The sequence below is a fragment of the Oppia nitens genome, unplaced genomic scaffold (genome assembly GCF_028296485.1).
Source record: "Oppia nitens isolate AA-2021 unplaced genomic scaffold, nextdenovo-longstitch-racon4-pilon3 scaffold2_pilon_pilon_pilon, whole genome shotgun sequence".
In the NCBI taxonomy this organism is placed as follows: domain Eukaryota; kingdom Metazoa; phylum Arthropoda; class Arachnida; order Sarcoptiformes; family Oppiidae; genus Oppia; species Oppia nitens.
In genome coordinates, this window is record NW_026533210.1 from 2,261,804 (window position 1) to 2,279,912 (window position 18,109).

At 32.2% G+C, this 18,109-nt stretch overlaps 6 protein-coding genes across 6 annotated transcripts; 2 read left to right on the forward strand and 4 right to left on the reverse strand.

The window, feature by feature from the left end:
* Positions 1–471: 471 nt before the first annotated feature.
* On the reverse strand, positions 472–1,209 carry LOC128955568 (proteasome activator complex subunit 3-like). Its single transcript, XM_054301239.1, has one exon. The coding sequence runs from the start codon at positions 1,207–1,209 to the stop codon at positions 472–474; it is 738 nt and encodes a 245-aa protein (XP_054157214.1).
* Positions 1,210–1,318: 109 nt separating this feature from the next.
* Positions 1,319–2,974, forward strand: LOC128955235 (uncharacterized). Its single transcript, XM_054300883.1, has one exon. It carries the CDS (start codon positions 1,453–1,455, stop codon positions 2,860–2,862), a length of 1,410 nt encoding a protein of 469 aa, XP_054156858.1. The 5' UTR covers positions 1,319–1,452; the 3' UTR covers positions 2,863–2,974.
* A 790-nt stretch (positions 2,975–3,764) lies between these two features.
* On the reverse strand, positions 3,765–6,145 carry LOC128956390 (nucleolar protein dao-5-like). Its single transcript, XM_054302123.1, has one exon. It carries the CDS (start codon positions 6,010–6,012, stop codon positions 3,937–3,939), a length of 2,076 nt encoding a protein of 691 aa, XP_054158098.1. The 5' UTR covers positions 6,013–6,145; the 3' UTR covers positions 3,765–3,936.
* A 990-nt stretch (positions 6,146–7,135) lies between these two features.
* LOC128954944 (serine/arginine repetitive matrix protein 1-like) lies at positions 7,136–9,463 on the reverse strand. Its single transcript, XM_054300561.1, has one exon. It carries the CDS (start codon positions 9,293–9,295, stop codon positions 7,175–7,177), a length of 2,121 nt encoding a protein of 706 aa, XP_054156536.1. The 5' UTR covers positions 9,296–9,463; the 3' UTR covers positions 7,136–7,174.
* Positions 9,464–9,679: 216 nt separating this feature from the next.
* Positions 9,680–11,223, forward strand: LOC128955379 (uncharacterized). The gene is made up of 2 exons (XM_054301045.1): positions 9,680–10,352; positions 10,450–11,223. Exons 1-2 carry the CDS (start codon positions 9,824–9,826, stop codon positions 11,130–11,132), a joined length of 1,212 nt encoding a protein of 403 aa, XP_054157020.1. The 5' UTR covers positions 9,680–9,823; the 3' UTR covers positions 11,133–11,223.
* A 1,007-nt stretch (positions 11,224–12,230) lies between these two features.
* LOC128955569 (cytochrome P450 3A56-like) lies at positions 12,231–14,188 on the reverse strand. The gene is made up of 4 exons (XM_054301241.1): positions 14,064–14,188; positions 13,829–13,978; positions 13,011–13,693; positions 12,231–12,922 (listed from the first exon to the last, which is right to left on the reverse strand). Exons 1-4 carry the CDS (start codon positions 14,135–14,137, stop codon positions 12,231–12,233), a joined length of 1,599 nt encoding a protein of 532 aa, XP_054157216.1. The 5' UTR covers positions 14,138–14,188.
* Positions 14,189–18,109: the final 3,921 nt, after the last annotated feature.

Below are 18,109 nucleotides of genomic sequence, written 5' to 3' on the forward strand. Positions count from 1 at the left end.
GGTTAAATCATATAATAATTGTTGTAATCATTAGCCACGTATTATCAATACGTGTACAGTAATTGTGCATAAAATTTACGATATATATAGTAATTAGTAATTACTATATATATCTAGTAATTATTAATTACTAATTATAGTAACTAACAGTTTATATAGAAACTTATCAAATGAACTATTTTTGTGTTAATCATTCAATTTATTTGATATGATTTTAATGAATGGTTTTCAAACATTTTCAAACATTAAAATAAATTATATGTAATTAGAAATATCTTAAACATATCTATCATTTAGTTATTGAAAGTAATTATTAAAAAAAAAATAAAATTATTGTCAACAAAATAAATTACAAATTTATTCTACTGTTTACCTATTTATCTATCTGTCTGTCTATCTATCTATCACTCAATCAAATGACCTAATGGTTGATTACTATCTGAAGATGTTGTTGTTGTCTTAACAGTCTTTTTAGTACATCAAATGAGTGGTTGAACCAGATCTGGGTTTTCGTATTTTCTGCATATTCTTCATTACCATATCGTGAAGATTCATGTAATGGTTGCGCACCGTTACCATCGATAACAGACAGTAACTTTGAAACGATAGATCGCGCTCTTGGATGGCCCGACTGTAGTCCTGACAGTCAGGATATTTGACGGCTTTTTCGATCAGTTCAGCTCTGGCCGGAAAATAGGCGTTAATTTCGCGGACACGTCGTTGGATCTCATTTTCGACGACAATCATGGCTTCAATGCATTCATGTTGTACTTCGACACCGAAATTGTTTCCATCTTCCATCTCAGGGACCATCAGATTCATACCCACACCTGATGACAGACAGTATTTCGATAGTTCCCATATCTGTGGCATCAATATGTCAACCATTTTTCTCAAGTGTTGGTTATCTTTGACAGCAATTGCTTCCGAATTTGAGCCGTCAGTCAGTGATTTGTCCGACACTTTTCCATCGGATTTGTCTGTCATTGTCGCTGCTGTTTCAGATGATTTACTGACATCACTGCTGATGGTAATCATCGGAATGTTGAGGCCATTGTTGTTGTTGCCATCGATGGTAAGTTGTTTGTCGATAAGTGTATTCAATTCGACAATCTTTTTCGGAAATCGCTGGACAATGACTTTGACGGCCTCGGCTTTGATCTGACCATTGTATGCCTCTTCCATGGGATTCACTAATATCTTCTTCATTGTGGTCTTTGTTTTGTTTTTGGGATTACTTTTTAATTACTTTAACAATTAATTTAAAATAAAATGAAACAATTAAAATAAAATCAATTGTTAGTAAAATTATAAAATTTAAAAGATTATCATTTTGGGAGGTTTTGGGAGTTAAGCTACAAATTAAATAGAAATATCAGACCAGACAACACCAGAGAAGCATAAATACAGAAAAAAAGGTATAGACAGACAACACAAACATTAAGACACAACATGAATCCACGTAAAAGATTTCCCGATTTTTCGCGGCCACCGTCCCATCCGTTGCCTGACTTTACACGTCGGCCGCCCAATGACAGACAGCCTAATCGGCCACTAATAGTGAGGTCAATATTGCCAGAAGCCCAACGATTGTTCCGACCGCCGCCACAACCCCAACGAGTGTCAGCAACACAGGAGTGGACAGGAGACGGCGGCAGTCAACTGGCTGCCAGACCGCGTGAATTGCTTAGTAGGTCTCAATCGGTGCCAACATTTGGTTCGGGACGACCACCAATCACTAAACCGCATCCTTCGCTGGCATCTTCTCCGTCCTCATCGTTCACTGATAGTTTCCCGGCAACAGCGGGATCGTCGACAGCTCCCTGGACTGTTTCATCGTACGACACCAGCAGTAGTCGGTCATCATCGCCATCGTTGGAGAGATCAATTGGAACTCAGTATCCATCGCCAGAACCACCACCACCAGCAAGAAGATCAATGGGAACCCAATATTCGACACCATCGCAGTCAATGTACAACAAAAGTAATCGGTCATCATCAACACCGTCACTATATCAGAGTCTATCGTCACCGATGTCCAGTCGACCTGCCTCTCGATCACTATCTGGTAGTATTTCATCAGTTTCGTCGCAATCAATCGGCCAACCATCGGCCAGTTCATGGAATAGCCTACCGTCACCAATGCGCGGTACGCCCAGTCCACCTCCTGCTGGCCGATCACTATCTGGTAGTATTTCATCGGCCAGTTCAGGAAGGAGTCTACCGTCACCAATGCGAGGTACGCCCAGTCCACCAGAATCATCAATTGAATCTCGTCAATACTGGCAACCGACTCCATTGACCTACGATCCAGAGTTACCCGAGTTTAGAGGACACGATCAAAGACCAGTGACCAGTCGGGTGACACAAATACCGGGTGATCCACGTTTGAGTGGTTGGCGTGGTTGGAAAGGCTGGGACCGAGTGGGCAAAATGACTCGCGGACGATCCGACAAATATGATCTGCAACGTCCAAAAAATCTAACGCCTGACGGAACCGATGATCTCTGGACTGATCCATCCTTTGAACGGATAAACAAATGGGAAGCGTCCGGAAGTCGAGCGTATAAACTACCGCAAGACGCGGAACAGTTCGTCTATCGCGAACCCGATCCCGAAATCTTTCGTCAGATGCCTTACCCGATGCCTAAAAACGAGTATAAGAGAAAATTTGGTAAAAACAAGGGTTTGACTACAGCAGCGAAAAAATTGCTTAGTGGTCGCAGAAAAAAACGTCGCGATAGTGGTGCCGATGCCGACCAAACGGCCGAAGAGATACCTATGAGTGGACAACCAAAACAAATTCAAGACGAAGAAGAAGAAGAAGAAGTCAATGACATGTTTGAAAACTTTGATCAATGACGACGACGACGACGACGATGACATATCTGTGTCCAACTGTAGCTGATATTTAAACTAAGTATTAGTGGATTTTTTTTGTGGACGAAAAAAAGGATTCAGTTTTTTAATTTAAAAAAAAAACTAAATAAAGAATTATTCATTAGATTAGCAAAAAAAAACATTAAAATATTTTGAATTATTTATAATAGACTAATGTTTAGATTAGATTACTTACTATTGATGAAAATATTGGAAAATATCAGTATTGCTGTAGAAATAGATATTTTTATATTCAATATTACATTATACTGTATATACAGTATATGACAACCAAAACAAATTTAGGATTAAATACCTACAAAATATTAGATAAATTTATAGTATTAATGCTAAAATATTATTATTATTATTATTATTATTATTATAGTTCATTGAGTTATTTTTAATTAAATAAAATGTTATTTGATAACAAACATTACTACTTTATAAACTTACTAAACTTTTAGCTTAAAATTACAGTATTATTGAAACTTTAACTTTCAAATAATCAACTATTAAACTATTAGCTGATATAACTGTCCAAATATAACTAAACTAGCAAACCATATGATCGATACAATTGCCAAATAAAAATGATTATGTAATCATATACAGTATATGGTATACACTAAATATAAAACTAAACTAATCAATGATAACATTTAGTTTATGGATATAACATTTAAATACTATAATCTAATTTATAATTTAAATGTCAATTATTTTTTTATAGTAATTAATTGATAAAATTTGACTAAAAATTATCAAAAAAAAAACTTTTTTTTAACTTATAAACTAATATTTATGACTTTTTTTGTGTAAATATATATATATTTAAACAAACAAAAAATAAATAAATAGAAATAATTCAATGAAATTGTTGGACAAATTAGTTGTGTCTTTTTTTATTTGATTTGAATCAAACAAATCTTACAAATGATATATAAATGCAATCATTTATTTTTTTTTTTTTGGTTACTTTGACACCGATATACTGTAGATATATGTGGACTAAATGTATGGACAGACAGACTGATTGATTGATGATAACAGACATCAAACCCGACTCACATCAAAATCTCCGCGAATAACAACCGCATTCTGTCTTCTTTCTCCACTTCCTCCACCTCTTCCACCGCCTCTTCCACCGCCTCTTCTACCGCCTCTTCCACTGCCACTTCCACTGCCACTTCCACTGCCTCTTCTACCGCCTCTTCTACCGCCTCTTCTACCGCCTCTTCTACCGCCTCTTCCACCACTTCTTCTTCTGCCTCTTCCACCACTTTCACTACTGCTTCTCGAAGAACGACTTCGTCGCTTCCTTCGTCCCTTAGAACCCCGACTTTTGCGGCCACTCTTCTTCCGATTCTTCTTTGATTTTCGTCGGCGTCTACTTGTATGCCAACCGCATCGGCACTCTTTGCCGTTACTTCTCGTTCTTCTTCGTCTCGTTCTTCGGCCTCTACTAACAGTTCTTCTTTCGTCTGAGTCCTCCGAGTCTGAGTCCTGCGAGTCTTCTGAAGAATGTGTACGACTCGGCAAAACTATTTGTTGGTAATAATCTTCTTCTTGTTCTCGACGTACTGGCATTTGCCAATCGTCTTCATCCATGCTTTCTGGTCTTTCCGGAACAACAAGATATTCTTGGCCAACAGGGTGTCCGCCGTCATATATGGGTGTGGGCTCGGGTGGAGGCGGTGGCGGATAATCGCTTTGGATTGTATCGGCTGATGTTTGCCAACCAGTCTCTACAGTATTCGACGGTGCAATCGCTAAGCCATTGGTGGAACTGCCGGCCGGAGTCCCATCAGATGAAGTGGTTTTGGGTTTGTCATCGGGTTTTGATGTCGTATCGACAGTAGCGCCGCCGCCGCTACTGACAGCAGAATTGTCGGCCGAAACAGTGGCCACTTTAGGTTCGGACGGTTTTTTTGTCGGCAGCTTTGGTTCCGATGGTTTTTTTGCCGGCAGTTTAGGTTCGGACGGTTTTTTTTCCGGTAGTTTAGGTTCGGACGGTTTTTTTGTCGGTAGTTTAGGTTCGGACGGTTTCTTCTTACCGAACTCCGAGTCCACTGCCGGAGATGATAGGTCTATGGGCTTAACAGAAGTCTCCGATTTCTTCATTTCAATCTTTGGTTCCGATTTTCTAAACTCGATTTTCGGTTCGGATATCTTTTTGTCGATCATTGGTACGGATTTAGTGGTGATTTTAGGTTCAGATTTTTTGGTCCCAATTATCGGCTCTGATTTCTTTTGGCCGATAATTGGTCCGGACTTTATTGGCGTAATCTTTGGATCAGATTTCTTCTTCTGAAGCCCTGAAGAACCGCTACTCTTTTGAATGGTCTTTGATTTTGTATCGGAAACCACTTTATTTTTATCGCTCGACTTCTGAGCACCGGATGAACCACTGCTTCCCTCTTTCTTTGGATCAGACGATGGCTTTTTCGGAACAGATGGTGATTTATTGGTAACCTTTTTCGGATCAGACAATGGTTTTTTAGGGTCCGCTGATGGCTTCTTGGGATCTGTTGACGGTTTTTTCGGATCGGATAACAGTTTCAATCGATCCGGTGTTGACTTTTTGGGATCGGTTGAAGGCTTTTTCTTGTCTGATGACGACTTCTTTGAATCCGACGACGACTTCTTTGGGTCCGACGACGACTTCTTAGGATCCGATGACGACTTCTTTGGATCCGACGATGACTTCTTTGGATCCGATGACGACTTCTTAGGATCCGATGACGACTTCTTAGAATCCAATGTCGACTTCTTAGGATCGGATGACGACTTCTTTGGATCCGACGATGACTTCTTTGGATCCGACGATGACTTCTTTGGATCGGATGACGACTTCTTAGGATCCGTTGATGGTTTTTTTGCATCAGTCGATGACTTCTTATTGTCTGTCGACGACTTCTTCGGATCCGACGACGATTTCTTTGGATCCGTTGACGGTTTCTTTGCTTCTGTCGACGACTTCTTTGAATCATTGGATCCTTTTTTGTCGTCTTTTTTTCTCAATTGTGAAAACAGTGTTCCTCTGGTATTCTCGAGAGCATTGCTGTCTGTTTTCTTAACTTTTCCTTTGTCTTCGCTGCCCTTCTTCTTGTCCTTCTCTGGCTGACCCATAACTAACTGTCTTTTTTTAATTGATTTAATAAAACAAAATATCTTCACTTATCAGCAGATGATGTCAACTGTTTTTTTTGTAAAACTATGAATTCACTGATAACTGACAAACCGATCGTTTGAATGATTTATTAATAATAAATTTTTTTTTTGAAAATTTAAATTCAAATTAATTATTTAAACAATTCATTGTTTACGTGATTTTTTGTTTAAATAATTAATTTTAATTAATTTAATCAATTGTTAATTAATTAATTTTATTTTAGTTATTTTTTTTTTGATAATTATTTTATGCAATCAATTATTTCACTACAAATATAATGAATGGATTAGTGAATACAAAACATTACTAAATATAAAATGATTGAAATTAATATTATTATATATTTTCAAAATTATTTTAATGATTTAATATAATATTAGATTTTATATTTTAATATAAAACATACACATAAAAAAATTAACTATTTAAATACCAAAATACTAGATTAAATGGATATACAGTGTATATTAAAACTTGATAATACTTTTTTTTTAAAAAATAAAATTACAACAAAATATACAGTCCAATAAAGTTCATATAATAAATTTCAAACAAAATAAAATAATATATATCTGTCAATGATTATATAAATTATTTTTATAAATCACAGTAATAATAATAATAATAGCCATTGATATGGCAATTAATTTAAAAACAAATATCACATATAATTTGGTGATTCAAATAGTTTTTTTTGTGATAAAAACAAAACAAAAATTTAAGTTATTTTATCAAATTAATTATTTCTATTTTTGTCTGTTTGTTATTACTGTAATAACTATCAAAAAAAATAATAAATAAAATAAAAGTAAAGTTATTTGTCGACACTCTGAAGTTATATTAAGTTAAATCAATAACAAAAAAAACCGATAAAATTAATTAAAATATAAAATTATTACTATTTATAATTTAAAAATATATTTAAATTTAAATTTTCTAACTAATGATTGGTATAATTTATAACATACGGTATATTTAAAAGTGCATTATTTTTCAGCGCTTTTATATTGAAAATAATTAGTATAAAAAAAATTTACTAAATTTAGTTAATAACAGAAACAATAAAAAAATATTGTTTTTTTGTTTTTATTAATTTTCTTTCAAATGACTATACAATCACTACATCTGTGACGACGGCCGTCGTAGCGACCGATTCGGTGTCAACGATGGCGTGAGTCCAGCGGCCGGTCCTCGGGAAGCTGCCGACTGATTGCGCTGACGACGGCTGATTCGCAGGAACTGTTTCGGTGAGATCCGTGAGCCACACGCCCGACAAGACATACGGCCCAGAGCTGGACGACCAGCAGTAGCCAGGCTTTGTTGACCAGTAGTCAGACTCTGTTGACTAGTTTGTGAGCTAAAGGCTCCGCCACCAGACATAAGTGAACTCGAAGATGGACTGCTGCTGAGCATTGGTCGCTGACCACCCATTAGTGGTGGCGATGATTCTAGCGATGACATTGACGACGACGACGCCATCGATGATCGGCGCAGATTTGCCTGAGATGAGCGACGGTAAGGCCGAGACTGACGTCGATTGACCTGAGATTGACGTCGATTGACCTGAGATTGACGTCTATTGACCTGAGATTGACGTCGATTGACCTGAGATTGACGTCTATTGACCTGAGATTGTCGTCGATTGACATGAGATTGGCGTCGCATTGATTGTGATTGACGCCGATTGAACTGAAATTGTGTTGTTGACGGTCGTGACATTGGTCGAGGTATTCTCTGTCTGAAAGCTGGTCTCTGTATTTGTTCACCAAAACTACTCGACTGTTGCATTGAATAATTAGTCAGTAAGATGCGCGGCGGCGGCGGTGGTGGTGGTGGTGGCGGCGGCGGAGGTGGAAGTTGTAACGGACGTGGAGATGGTATCGGAGGTGGAGCTTTCCTAAATCTATACGATTGACCAAAACTTTGTTGACTAGACAGCAGTGAAGACAGTGGTTGGTCGGTGTCTGGAGGAGAGGCCAATCTGTTTTCCTGGAGTGACGATCGCTGAATACTTGCTGTTGACAGCATAGGACTCGACCAAAGATGTTGATCAATATCTGACGACGACGTTCCCTGGAAATTAGCTTTGCGCCATGGTGATGGTGATGGTAACTGACGTGGAGGTGGTGGCGGAGGTGGTAACTGACGTGGAGGTGGTGGCGGCGGTGGCGGAGGTGGTAACTGACGTGGAGGTGGTGGCGGAGGTGGAGATGGTGACGGAGGTAGAAGTTGTAACAAACGTGGAGATGGTATCGGAGGTGGAGCTTTCCTAAAGCTATACGATTGACCAAAACTTTGTTGACTAGACAGCAGTGAAGACAGTGATTGGTCGGTGTCTGGAGGAGAGGCCGATCTGTTTTTCTGGAGTGACGATCGCTGAATACTTGCTGATGACTGCATAGGACTCGACCAAAGATGTTGATCAATATCTGACGACGACGTTCCCTGGAAATTAGCTTTGCGCCACACTTGACCCCGGACTGCTGCTGCTGCCGGTGGCGGACCAGCTAAACGAGCAGCTGGTGTAGGACTTCTACGTGGCGGCACAACTACCCGTGAATTTCCAGGTCTTAGTTGTCCAACGCTACCGCCAGAAGCAACTGACGGCCACCGTATCTGTTGCTGTGATGATCGCCGGATACCACTCGAACTTCCCAGCGCTGGAGCCGTAGCTAAATTGCTGTACGAAGAAGAACTGCTCTGAGAGTCGGTCCTTGCAATCGTTGTCGATGACCCAAATTGTCGACTACTACCTCCTGAGTGAAGCATTTGTCTGCCAGAAGATCGTGCGGGCGAACTAGATCTACTCGATTGAATAGTAGATGATCTGTTACTGGCTGTCGACGCCGTCGATCTTCCGCCCAGACGTACGGATTGCATGCTTTGTCTCAATAAATAGATCGGGACGGCGTGTCCGCCTTTCCGCAAACGTCGTTTGAATACCAACCGAAAGAGCAGCCAAACTAACAGATAGGCGATCATCGGTCGGTATAGTTTCGGCACTTCCTCTTTGTAGATACACTTCGGGTTTCGTTTTATTTTGTAGGCTTTGGTTAATAGAAAAACGGTCAGACCAAAGAACACGATGGCCACCACTGCCCGCACTAAAAACAACAATCGCCGCCGCTTTGAAAGCCGACAGCAGCCGCCTTTCCGATTGTGTACGGCTCCTGTTGTCGGCGGAGGTGGCAGTGCTGCCGGCGACCGTTGTCTGACATTTCGTGACGCCGATGAACTCATGGCACTATTTAGGTCAGTCACGGATCAGCTAAAATACAATACAATTTGTTGTCCAGTCTTAACTGTCTTCTGTGATTTAATTTCTATTTATTGGTAATTTACTGATAATTTTTGTTTTATTAACTGATTTTTCGACTAATTATTGTTTAACTGATTTTTGTTTGAATTTAAATTGAAATTTTTTGTTTAAAAAAATTAATTATTAAATCACGTGATTTTTAATTTATTATAGTTCATAATAGTTTTAATTACTTTATATTAACAAAACAAAAAAATTATTTAGTAATAAAATATCATTTATTATAACTGATTAACTAATTTATTATTATTATTAATGCGTGATTAATACAATTTATAATATCAACCAATAATTTAAATAATTAAAAATCAAATCACTTTACAAACAAAATTAATTACAAAAAACTATAACTAAATTACTATTATTTCTGGAACTAATCGCTTAATCATATAATCGTTTTAAAATTAAATTTAATTAGTGATCAATATATCCGTTGACTGACACCACCGATGACTAATCAAGAGTACAACAAGAGTAGGACAATCTCAACACCAACAACAACAACAAGTGATTTGGTTTTCAACAATCCATACATTTTAGCCAAAATAGCCGCCCGTTTGGACATCAGATCCCTGTCCAATGTCCAGAGTGTTAACCGTCACTTCTATAACGCCTCGAACTATGAAACCGCTAAACGCCGAGACATTGTCCATATCTATCTGTTGGACGACTACAACGCCAGCGCTAAGACAGTTAGTCCAACGCATCGGCTTTTCTACTCGTTTCGGGCGTACACTCGTCTGTGGCTAAACACTAAACCCATGGAAGCGATAGTAGTAATCGGTGGCTACAATCGCAGTCCAGACTATCGACACAAACACAACTCATTGGAAAGTTTGTCGCGATATTTGCCGAAACACTGTCGCATAACATACCTGGACGTCGGCAGTACTGTACTGACCAGTTCTATACGATACAAAAGTCTAACCAATTGTCACATCAATGGATTCAATGACTTTGATCGGACAGCCTATCCATGTATAATACATACATATATATGCAGATAATTTATCAGTTAATGTGGTTTTTTTTTGAATAACCTTTCTCTTTATCTCCATTTCCCTATTCATAATAGGCATGTCTTCATTATTATTGCCCGAAATAGACGGCATCGAAATCTGCAGATACCGTGACATCAATTCAGTAATTATAGACGAATCGGTAAAGTGTGTCCTATTGTTTCAGTCGCTAAAACTCATGAGAAGAAGTGGTGTCACATTTGGAAAGGCATCGCGACTGACGTACTGGGCATTAGAGTCGATGATCGCAAAGTTTGGCGACAACTATGCATTGGGCGGCGGAACTGTTGTGGCCGTCAAAAGTATGCAACAAAACTGTCCCGAAGAAGACGATCTGTGCCATACACTGGTGCTGACCATTGGTGGCGATCGTGTCCGCACCGGAAGCACTGTCATCTCCACAACAACAATCAGTTTCGAGCTATTCTATGCTCAGCTAAAGACATTCAAATCCCGTCTCGGCTTCGACTGCGATGACAGCCGCCGGTCAACGACTGCCTGCTTTGTGTTTAGCAACCGACGGGCTTTCGGTGACCAACTGTCGCTGGCCCTGCAAATGACGTTCCCGAGTGCCGCACTGTTTGGCTTTCAGACCAACGAAGGTATGTTTGGTAAGGAGTTCGCCGCCACCGACACTGATGGCCACCAAAACAGCCGAAACAAGACATTCAACGAAATCGCGGATACGTTAAACAAATCAGTCATCGTTTTAGTCAACTTTCAGTTTAGCAAACATTGAATCATTTATTATATATTTATGTTATTTTTTTGGATTTCATTTATATTTATATATAGTTTTTAATTAATTAATTAATTGTTTTTTGTTTTGTTTTATCACTTAATAATTTGTTAACATTTAAAAAATATATATTTTTAATTCATATATATATTTTATAATGCTTTTAAATTAATATCCTCTGTTTCTAATTACATAATAAATAAAAAAATAATTAGCAATTATTTACAAAAAAAAATAATAATTTTTGATGTGTGCTGTCATAACTATTTTACTGTATTTATATTATCATATTTTTTTATACATAAAATAGTAAATCAAAATAATTTTTTTTGTTAACTATAAATCTAATCAATAATTTATTATTTTCTAATTGATTTACTATTCAATGTATGAATACATTTACTTAACTTATAAAAACATAATTTATATACTGATATATACAGTAGTAATGAGTTTAAAATTACTGGTAATTTCCAATATAATAATCATAATTAAATTATATCTGTATAGAAAATAATATATTATAAGTGCAATAAATGTCAAAAAAATTAGCAAATATATAAATTATTATTATTTATGATAAAATTATTTACATAATGTTATTAAAAATAAACATTTTAATTTCTAAACTCTAATATAATATATTATTTTCTACACAGATATAATTTTAATTATGATTATCATATTGGAAATTACCAGTAATTTTATACTCATTACTACAGTATATATCAGTATATAAATTATATTTTTATTAAGTTAACTACATTTAGATAGTATTTATATTTATTGATTAAATGTCAAAATAAAATCAATTCAAATAATCTTATGATAAAATGTAAAAAAATAATTTTTTTAAAAAACATTTATAACATATTAATTAAGGTTAACAAACTTTTATTATAAGTTTTATTAAAAGTATATAATTTATAGTAACAATAGATTTTTTTTTTTTTGAATATAGAGTTTTAGGTTTAAATTATTTGATAGATTTGAATACATAGACAGATATACATATAGAGTATAAAAATTATTATTAATATTAACATTATTTAAAAATAAAATAAAAAATATAATTATTTTATTATTATTATTATATTATTAACGCTTTTCAATACTTAATGTAATGCTCTTAGCCGTCAACAGTGGAGTGACATTCATGTATTGAATGGGTCGCTCGGTTTGCTGGCATGTCTTGAACCGGTATCTCATAACCATATGTGCAATGGCCAGCTTGATCTCCATGAGCGCGAAACGCATGCCAATACAGTTTCGCGGACCCGTACCGAACGGTAGATACGAATAGGGAATCAGTTTCTTGCGATTTTCCGGCAAAAACCTTTCGGGCGTAAATCGGTCGGCATTTTTGTGATAGCGTTCCGATCGGTGTATAGCGTAGACGGGTATCTCAATCATCTGGTGTTTGTCCAGTTTGATGCCTGTGTCGCCCAATTTCATCGGTTCGCTGGCAATACGCTCGAGTCTGGTCAGCGGCGGATACATACGCAACGATTCGCTGATAACGGCATCCAAATAGGGCAGTGTCTGGAGTTCTTCGTATTTGAATTCGCCGTCCGAGTCGACAATAGCCGATACTTCGTTGTAGAGTTTTTCTTGAATCTCTTTATTGAAGGCCAACTCATAGGATATATAGCCCATTGCTGTAGCGGTTGTCTCAAAGCCGGCCAACAGGAATAGCCACGACTGGGCAATGATCTCGTCTTCGGTCAGCGACTTGTTCTGAATGACTGTACTGTTAAGCATACGTTTTTCGGCCGCAATTTCGTCTTCACCTAAAAATATAATAATAATAATATTATTAGAGAAGATATCAACAAAAATTAAATAATAATTGGTTTTCATTTTTGTTTTAAGACAAACCTTCGTTCACATGATGTGATTCGCCGACATCTTTGTCGACATCCTTATTGTTGTTGTTGTGGTTATTGTTATTATCGGCGTTTGCGTTCATCAATAGCTGAAGAAAATCGTTGTTTCGTTCGCCTTTCTGACGCCTGTCCAACATATGACGGCCCAAACTGAAGATATAATCGTTGGGTTTTTCATTCAGATTCGTACGAATACCCAGCAGTCGGTTCAAAAATTTCGGAAACAAAAATGCGGGAATCATTTTGATTGCTTTGAAATCAAAAACTGCCCGACCGTTGACCACAAACGGATTGTTCGGATCTTTTTGGGCATTGGTTTTCGTAGCAAAAGCGCACGAAGCTATCACATCCATTGTCAGATTCTGGTGCATAGCCTTGAAGTCGACCGGCTGTTCACTTTCGGCTAACTCGTCCAATACATCGAGATATTCCTGAAGGCATTTCCTAACCAAATGATACATTTGTTTCATTTTGCCCGAAGTAAACGTCGGCGATGTTATGGTACGCAACCGTTTCCAGTCATCGCCTTCCGAATTGAACAGATTCTTGTTGATGATCGGGTGCTCTGTTTTCAGATGACGGCGATCGGTAAAGCGATTAAAATCTTTGACCAGAATCTGTTTGATGACTTCGGGTTCGGCCACATGAAGTACCGGATCGGTTCCGTTATATAAACTAACGTTATTTAAATAATAAAAAAATTGTGATATATTTATATGAATTTTATAATTAAATTTTTTGTATGTAAATCAAAAAAAAAAAAAAAATAATAACTATTAATTAATTTTTTTCTCTCTTTCTATTAATTACCCGTAAATTGTGCCGTATTTGTTAACATAGTCGACATCGATTTTGGCCATCGGGTATAGGATTCGGTCCATTAAATTGCCTAACAATAGGACCGGTTTTGGGCCATTGATTCCAAATTTTTTCCAGTGATTATAATTTTTTGTTAAATACCTGTTTTAAAAATGTTTATTAAAAAACATCATTTCTATATTATTAATATTAATATATTTTTTAATTAAAATTTCTGTATAAATACCAATAAATAAGTGGTAAAGTTGTGAATATGGCTATCAATAATTGATAGCCACTGAATCCAAGTATTTCAAACATTATAAAATATAAATTATTTAATTAGCAAAAAATTAACCAAATATATATAAACTGAGTTAAAATCTTCAATACTATATATATATTGATATATAATAAATATAATTTCAATTATATATATATAGTTATGATTGATTTAGTCTTAAAACCTATTGGTTTATATACTTTTTTTTTGAAACATATATATATATATATTAAAAAAGGCTTTCCAATCCTATATTAGTCGGGGTGCATTTTAGCACAGTCTACACACACACACACACACACACACAGTATAGGGTATATTGATAGTCAGGTGCATATTTTTAGTCAAACAAACATTATATTATATTATATTGTTAATGTCCTAAACTGAACTGAACATTATTTAATTTTTTTCTTATAAATCATATGATTATTTTTTGATAGAGATATTAGAGATTAAATTTTTATCATCTTTTTATTTTTATTTATTAAATTTTTATTTGGAAACCGAAACCAAAATTATTATTTAGAGTTTTTGTTAGAGATTTATGGTTTTCATTAGAATTATATGATATATATATTATTACTAATGATATCTTTTATAATAATTTATTAGAATTTATCATTAATTTTTAGAAAATTTAGAAATTTGTTTTTAAATATTTGTTTTAAATAATTAATTTCATATTTATAAATAAAATGATAAGTATTTTTTTTGTGTCAGGAAATGATAAATATTAGTATTTTTATTGTACAAAATAAATGCTATTCTGTATTTATAATATTGTTATTATAATTGTTATATTAATTAATTAATTAATTAATTTTTGATACTGTTTTTAATTTTATAACCGCAAGTATAGACCGCAGTTAACTTATCTAAGCATAATAGATAATATATATATATATAATGTGTTTTTTAATATATAATTTAAAGTAATTGAAAATTCATTATCAATTTAAGTCTGAGTGATTGTGTGTGTGTGTGTGTGTGTGTGTGTGTGTGTGTCTGTGTCTGTGCTATTATTTAAGATTAAATAAATTGAAAACATTATCAAGGTCAGCATACAGTTATATTATATGAATATAAAAAAATTAATAATTGATAACATTGACAACAAAATTACATTTTTTATTATGCAATTATAGATTGTTCAATTCAACTTGCTTAATTTTACAAAAATTAATTTTATTTTTGTTTAAAGATAAGCATTAATTTTTAAAAAATATTTTATATTTGAATAACAAATTTATATTGTTAATAGATTATATAATACATAATACTTAATTTTCTTATTTTTCATATATTTAAAAAAAATTATATATATATATATGAAAAATAAGAAATAATTGTATGATTTATTAATTTAGTAGTAATAAGTAATTAAGTAGTAATAAAAGTATTAATTTATAAATATTATATTATATAAATATATATATATACAATTATATAAATATACAAAAATTATATAAAAATTAATACTTTTATTACTACTTAATTACTTATTACTACTAAATTAATAAACCATAAAAAATTGTAAGATATTTAATGATTTCAATAAAATACTAAATAAACATAAATTTATTCAGTAATTTTGAAATATTAATAAAATGTATATAATTTATGCTTTTCTATAAACTTTAATATTATAGATAACATTTATGAGGAAATAAACTTATATTAGTTTATATAATGTTTACAATTTTGTATTTGCACCCCTTTATCACTAAATTGATAATTTGTGATACAATATATACTTTAGATGTAATAAGTAATGTAATATTATTTTTTGCACCTAGTATATTTTTTTAATTTATTTTTTTTGGATACATTGAGTTCAAAAAAATATGAACTATATATTATATTATAATTGATTATTATAAATAAATTTTTTGATTAATCTACAATATTAATAATATTTGTTGTGATTAATAAAAATATGCACCTAAAATAAAAAATAAATAAAATACAAATAACTATAATATAAATAGTATATTATCATATCATAAAGTTACTATTATTATTATTATAGGTTTTATTAAATTATTAATTTATTTTTCAAATTATTCTCTATTAAACATTTATATATTATTTAAATTTAATTCAATATATAAGCAAATTGTGTGAAATTCTGTAAATAAATTATTGAGTTAATTAGACTCATTAGAAGTTAATTTATTTAATTTGTTATTTTCTTTTTTATTTATATAATAATATAAATGAAATTTTAATGAGAAAAATTAGTTATAATTCAAGGTAGTTATTAATGATATGACTATCAAATAGTATTTTACTTTTTTATTTTGGAAAAAAAACATTTAAAATAATTAATATTGGAAAATGCCTTTAGATGACAAATAAATTGATAATAAATTATTGGAAAAATATATATAATAATAATTATTTTTGAAAATGCATTTTAGATAACAAATAAATAAATTATTAGAAATATAATATATAATTATATAATTAGTATAAATCAAGCAAATTAATTTAATATAACAAAATATTGTTTAATATATAATAAACTTAAAATTTAATAATTATGTCCCAATAACATCATAACACCATAACTAATAAGTAGAGATGTGCAAATAGAAACTTTCTAATTAGTTTCCTTAAGAAAATTTCTCTAAAAAGTTTATCATGAATAAATTTCTATAAATATTTTACTTAATCATTATACTATGGGATCTCTATACTATTTATATAGCTATTGAAATACTGTAATAAATTATAATATTATATTAATGGGAAATTTATTTATAAAATTCAGTTATATGATTTTTTTGAAACATTGTATTATAATCGACCATGGACAACTTAATCTAGATATACAATTAAGATAATTTATCATTATTATTATTATTTAATACAATAAATAAATATTTTAATTCAATAAATTTGTAGTTTAGATAGTTTATTTAGTTGACCATATATATAACTTATATATATTATCACATTTTATCAATATATACCTATATATTAGCAATTATATATGTTTCAATTTATGGATTTAAAATATTTATTTTTATATTTATAGGTAAATATGATAAATATATATTTATATAATAGAGAATTTATATATATATAAACACATTTAAAGTCTATTTCAGATATCAAATATCTGTAATGTTTCTAAATTTTGTTTTATAATTAAAAAAAATATTAGTAAAGTTATAGTTACAAATTTTTAAAATTAGATAAATTAGATAAAACTTTTATGACTTTATTAAAATAAATTTATTGAAATACAAATAGTGAAATAATTATTTGTTGTTTAATTTTTAATAATTACTATTATTATTATTATTACAATTAAATTGTATTAACACGAAAATAAATATTACAAATTGAATGATTTACTATTATAATGATAAAATTTATCAAACATACCTTACACTTACAAGTTAGTTGTTTTTTTTTATTTTCTCAATTATTATTATAATAATAATATAATAAAATATAAAATACAATTTGTTAATTAGAATAATTAATATACAATAATAATAATTATAAATAATAATAACTTTTATTTAATGTTAATTTATAAATATATCAAATGTAATAAAAATAAATATGTATAAACAATAGATATTTAAATTTAAACAAAAATAATAATAATATAAAACTTATAATTAATTAATCGCTAAATATACACTAACAATATATCTAATATAAAATCAACTATATATATATATATATATTCAATGAATCACTATACGATCAAATAAATTATACTTGATCAATTACTCAAAATAGACAGCTGGATATTAAAAGTATTATTATTATTATTATTGTAATAAAATTATATTCATACCAATAAAACCAATAACATTGACTATAATAAATACACAACACATATACATAAAAACTATCATATATTATATATGAGAGGATCATTACTACTACAGTATTATACTGTATATCATATATTATATTACATGTCCAACAAAACTGATGAAACCGTTTGAAAATAGTTTTTTGGTTTGTTTGTCAAAGAAAAATAT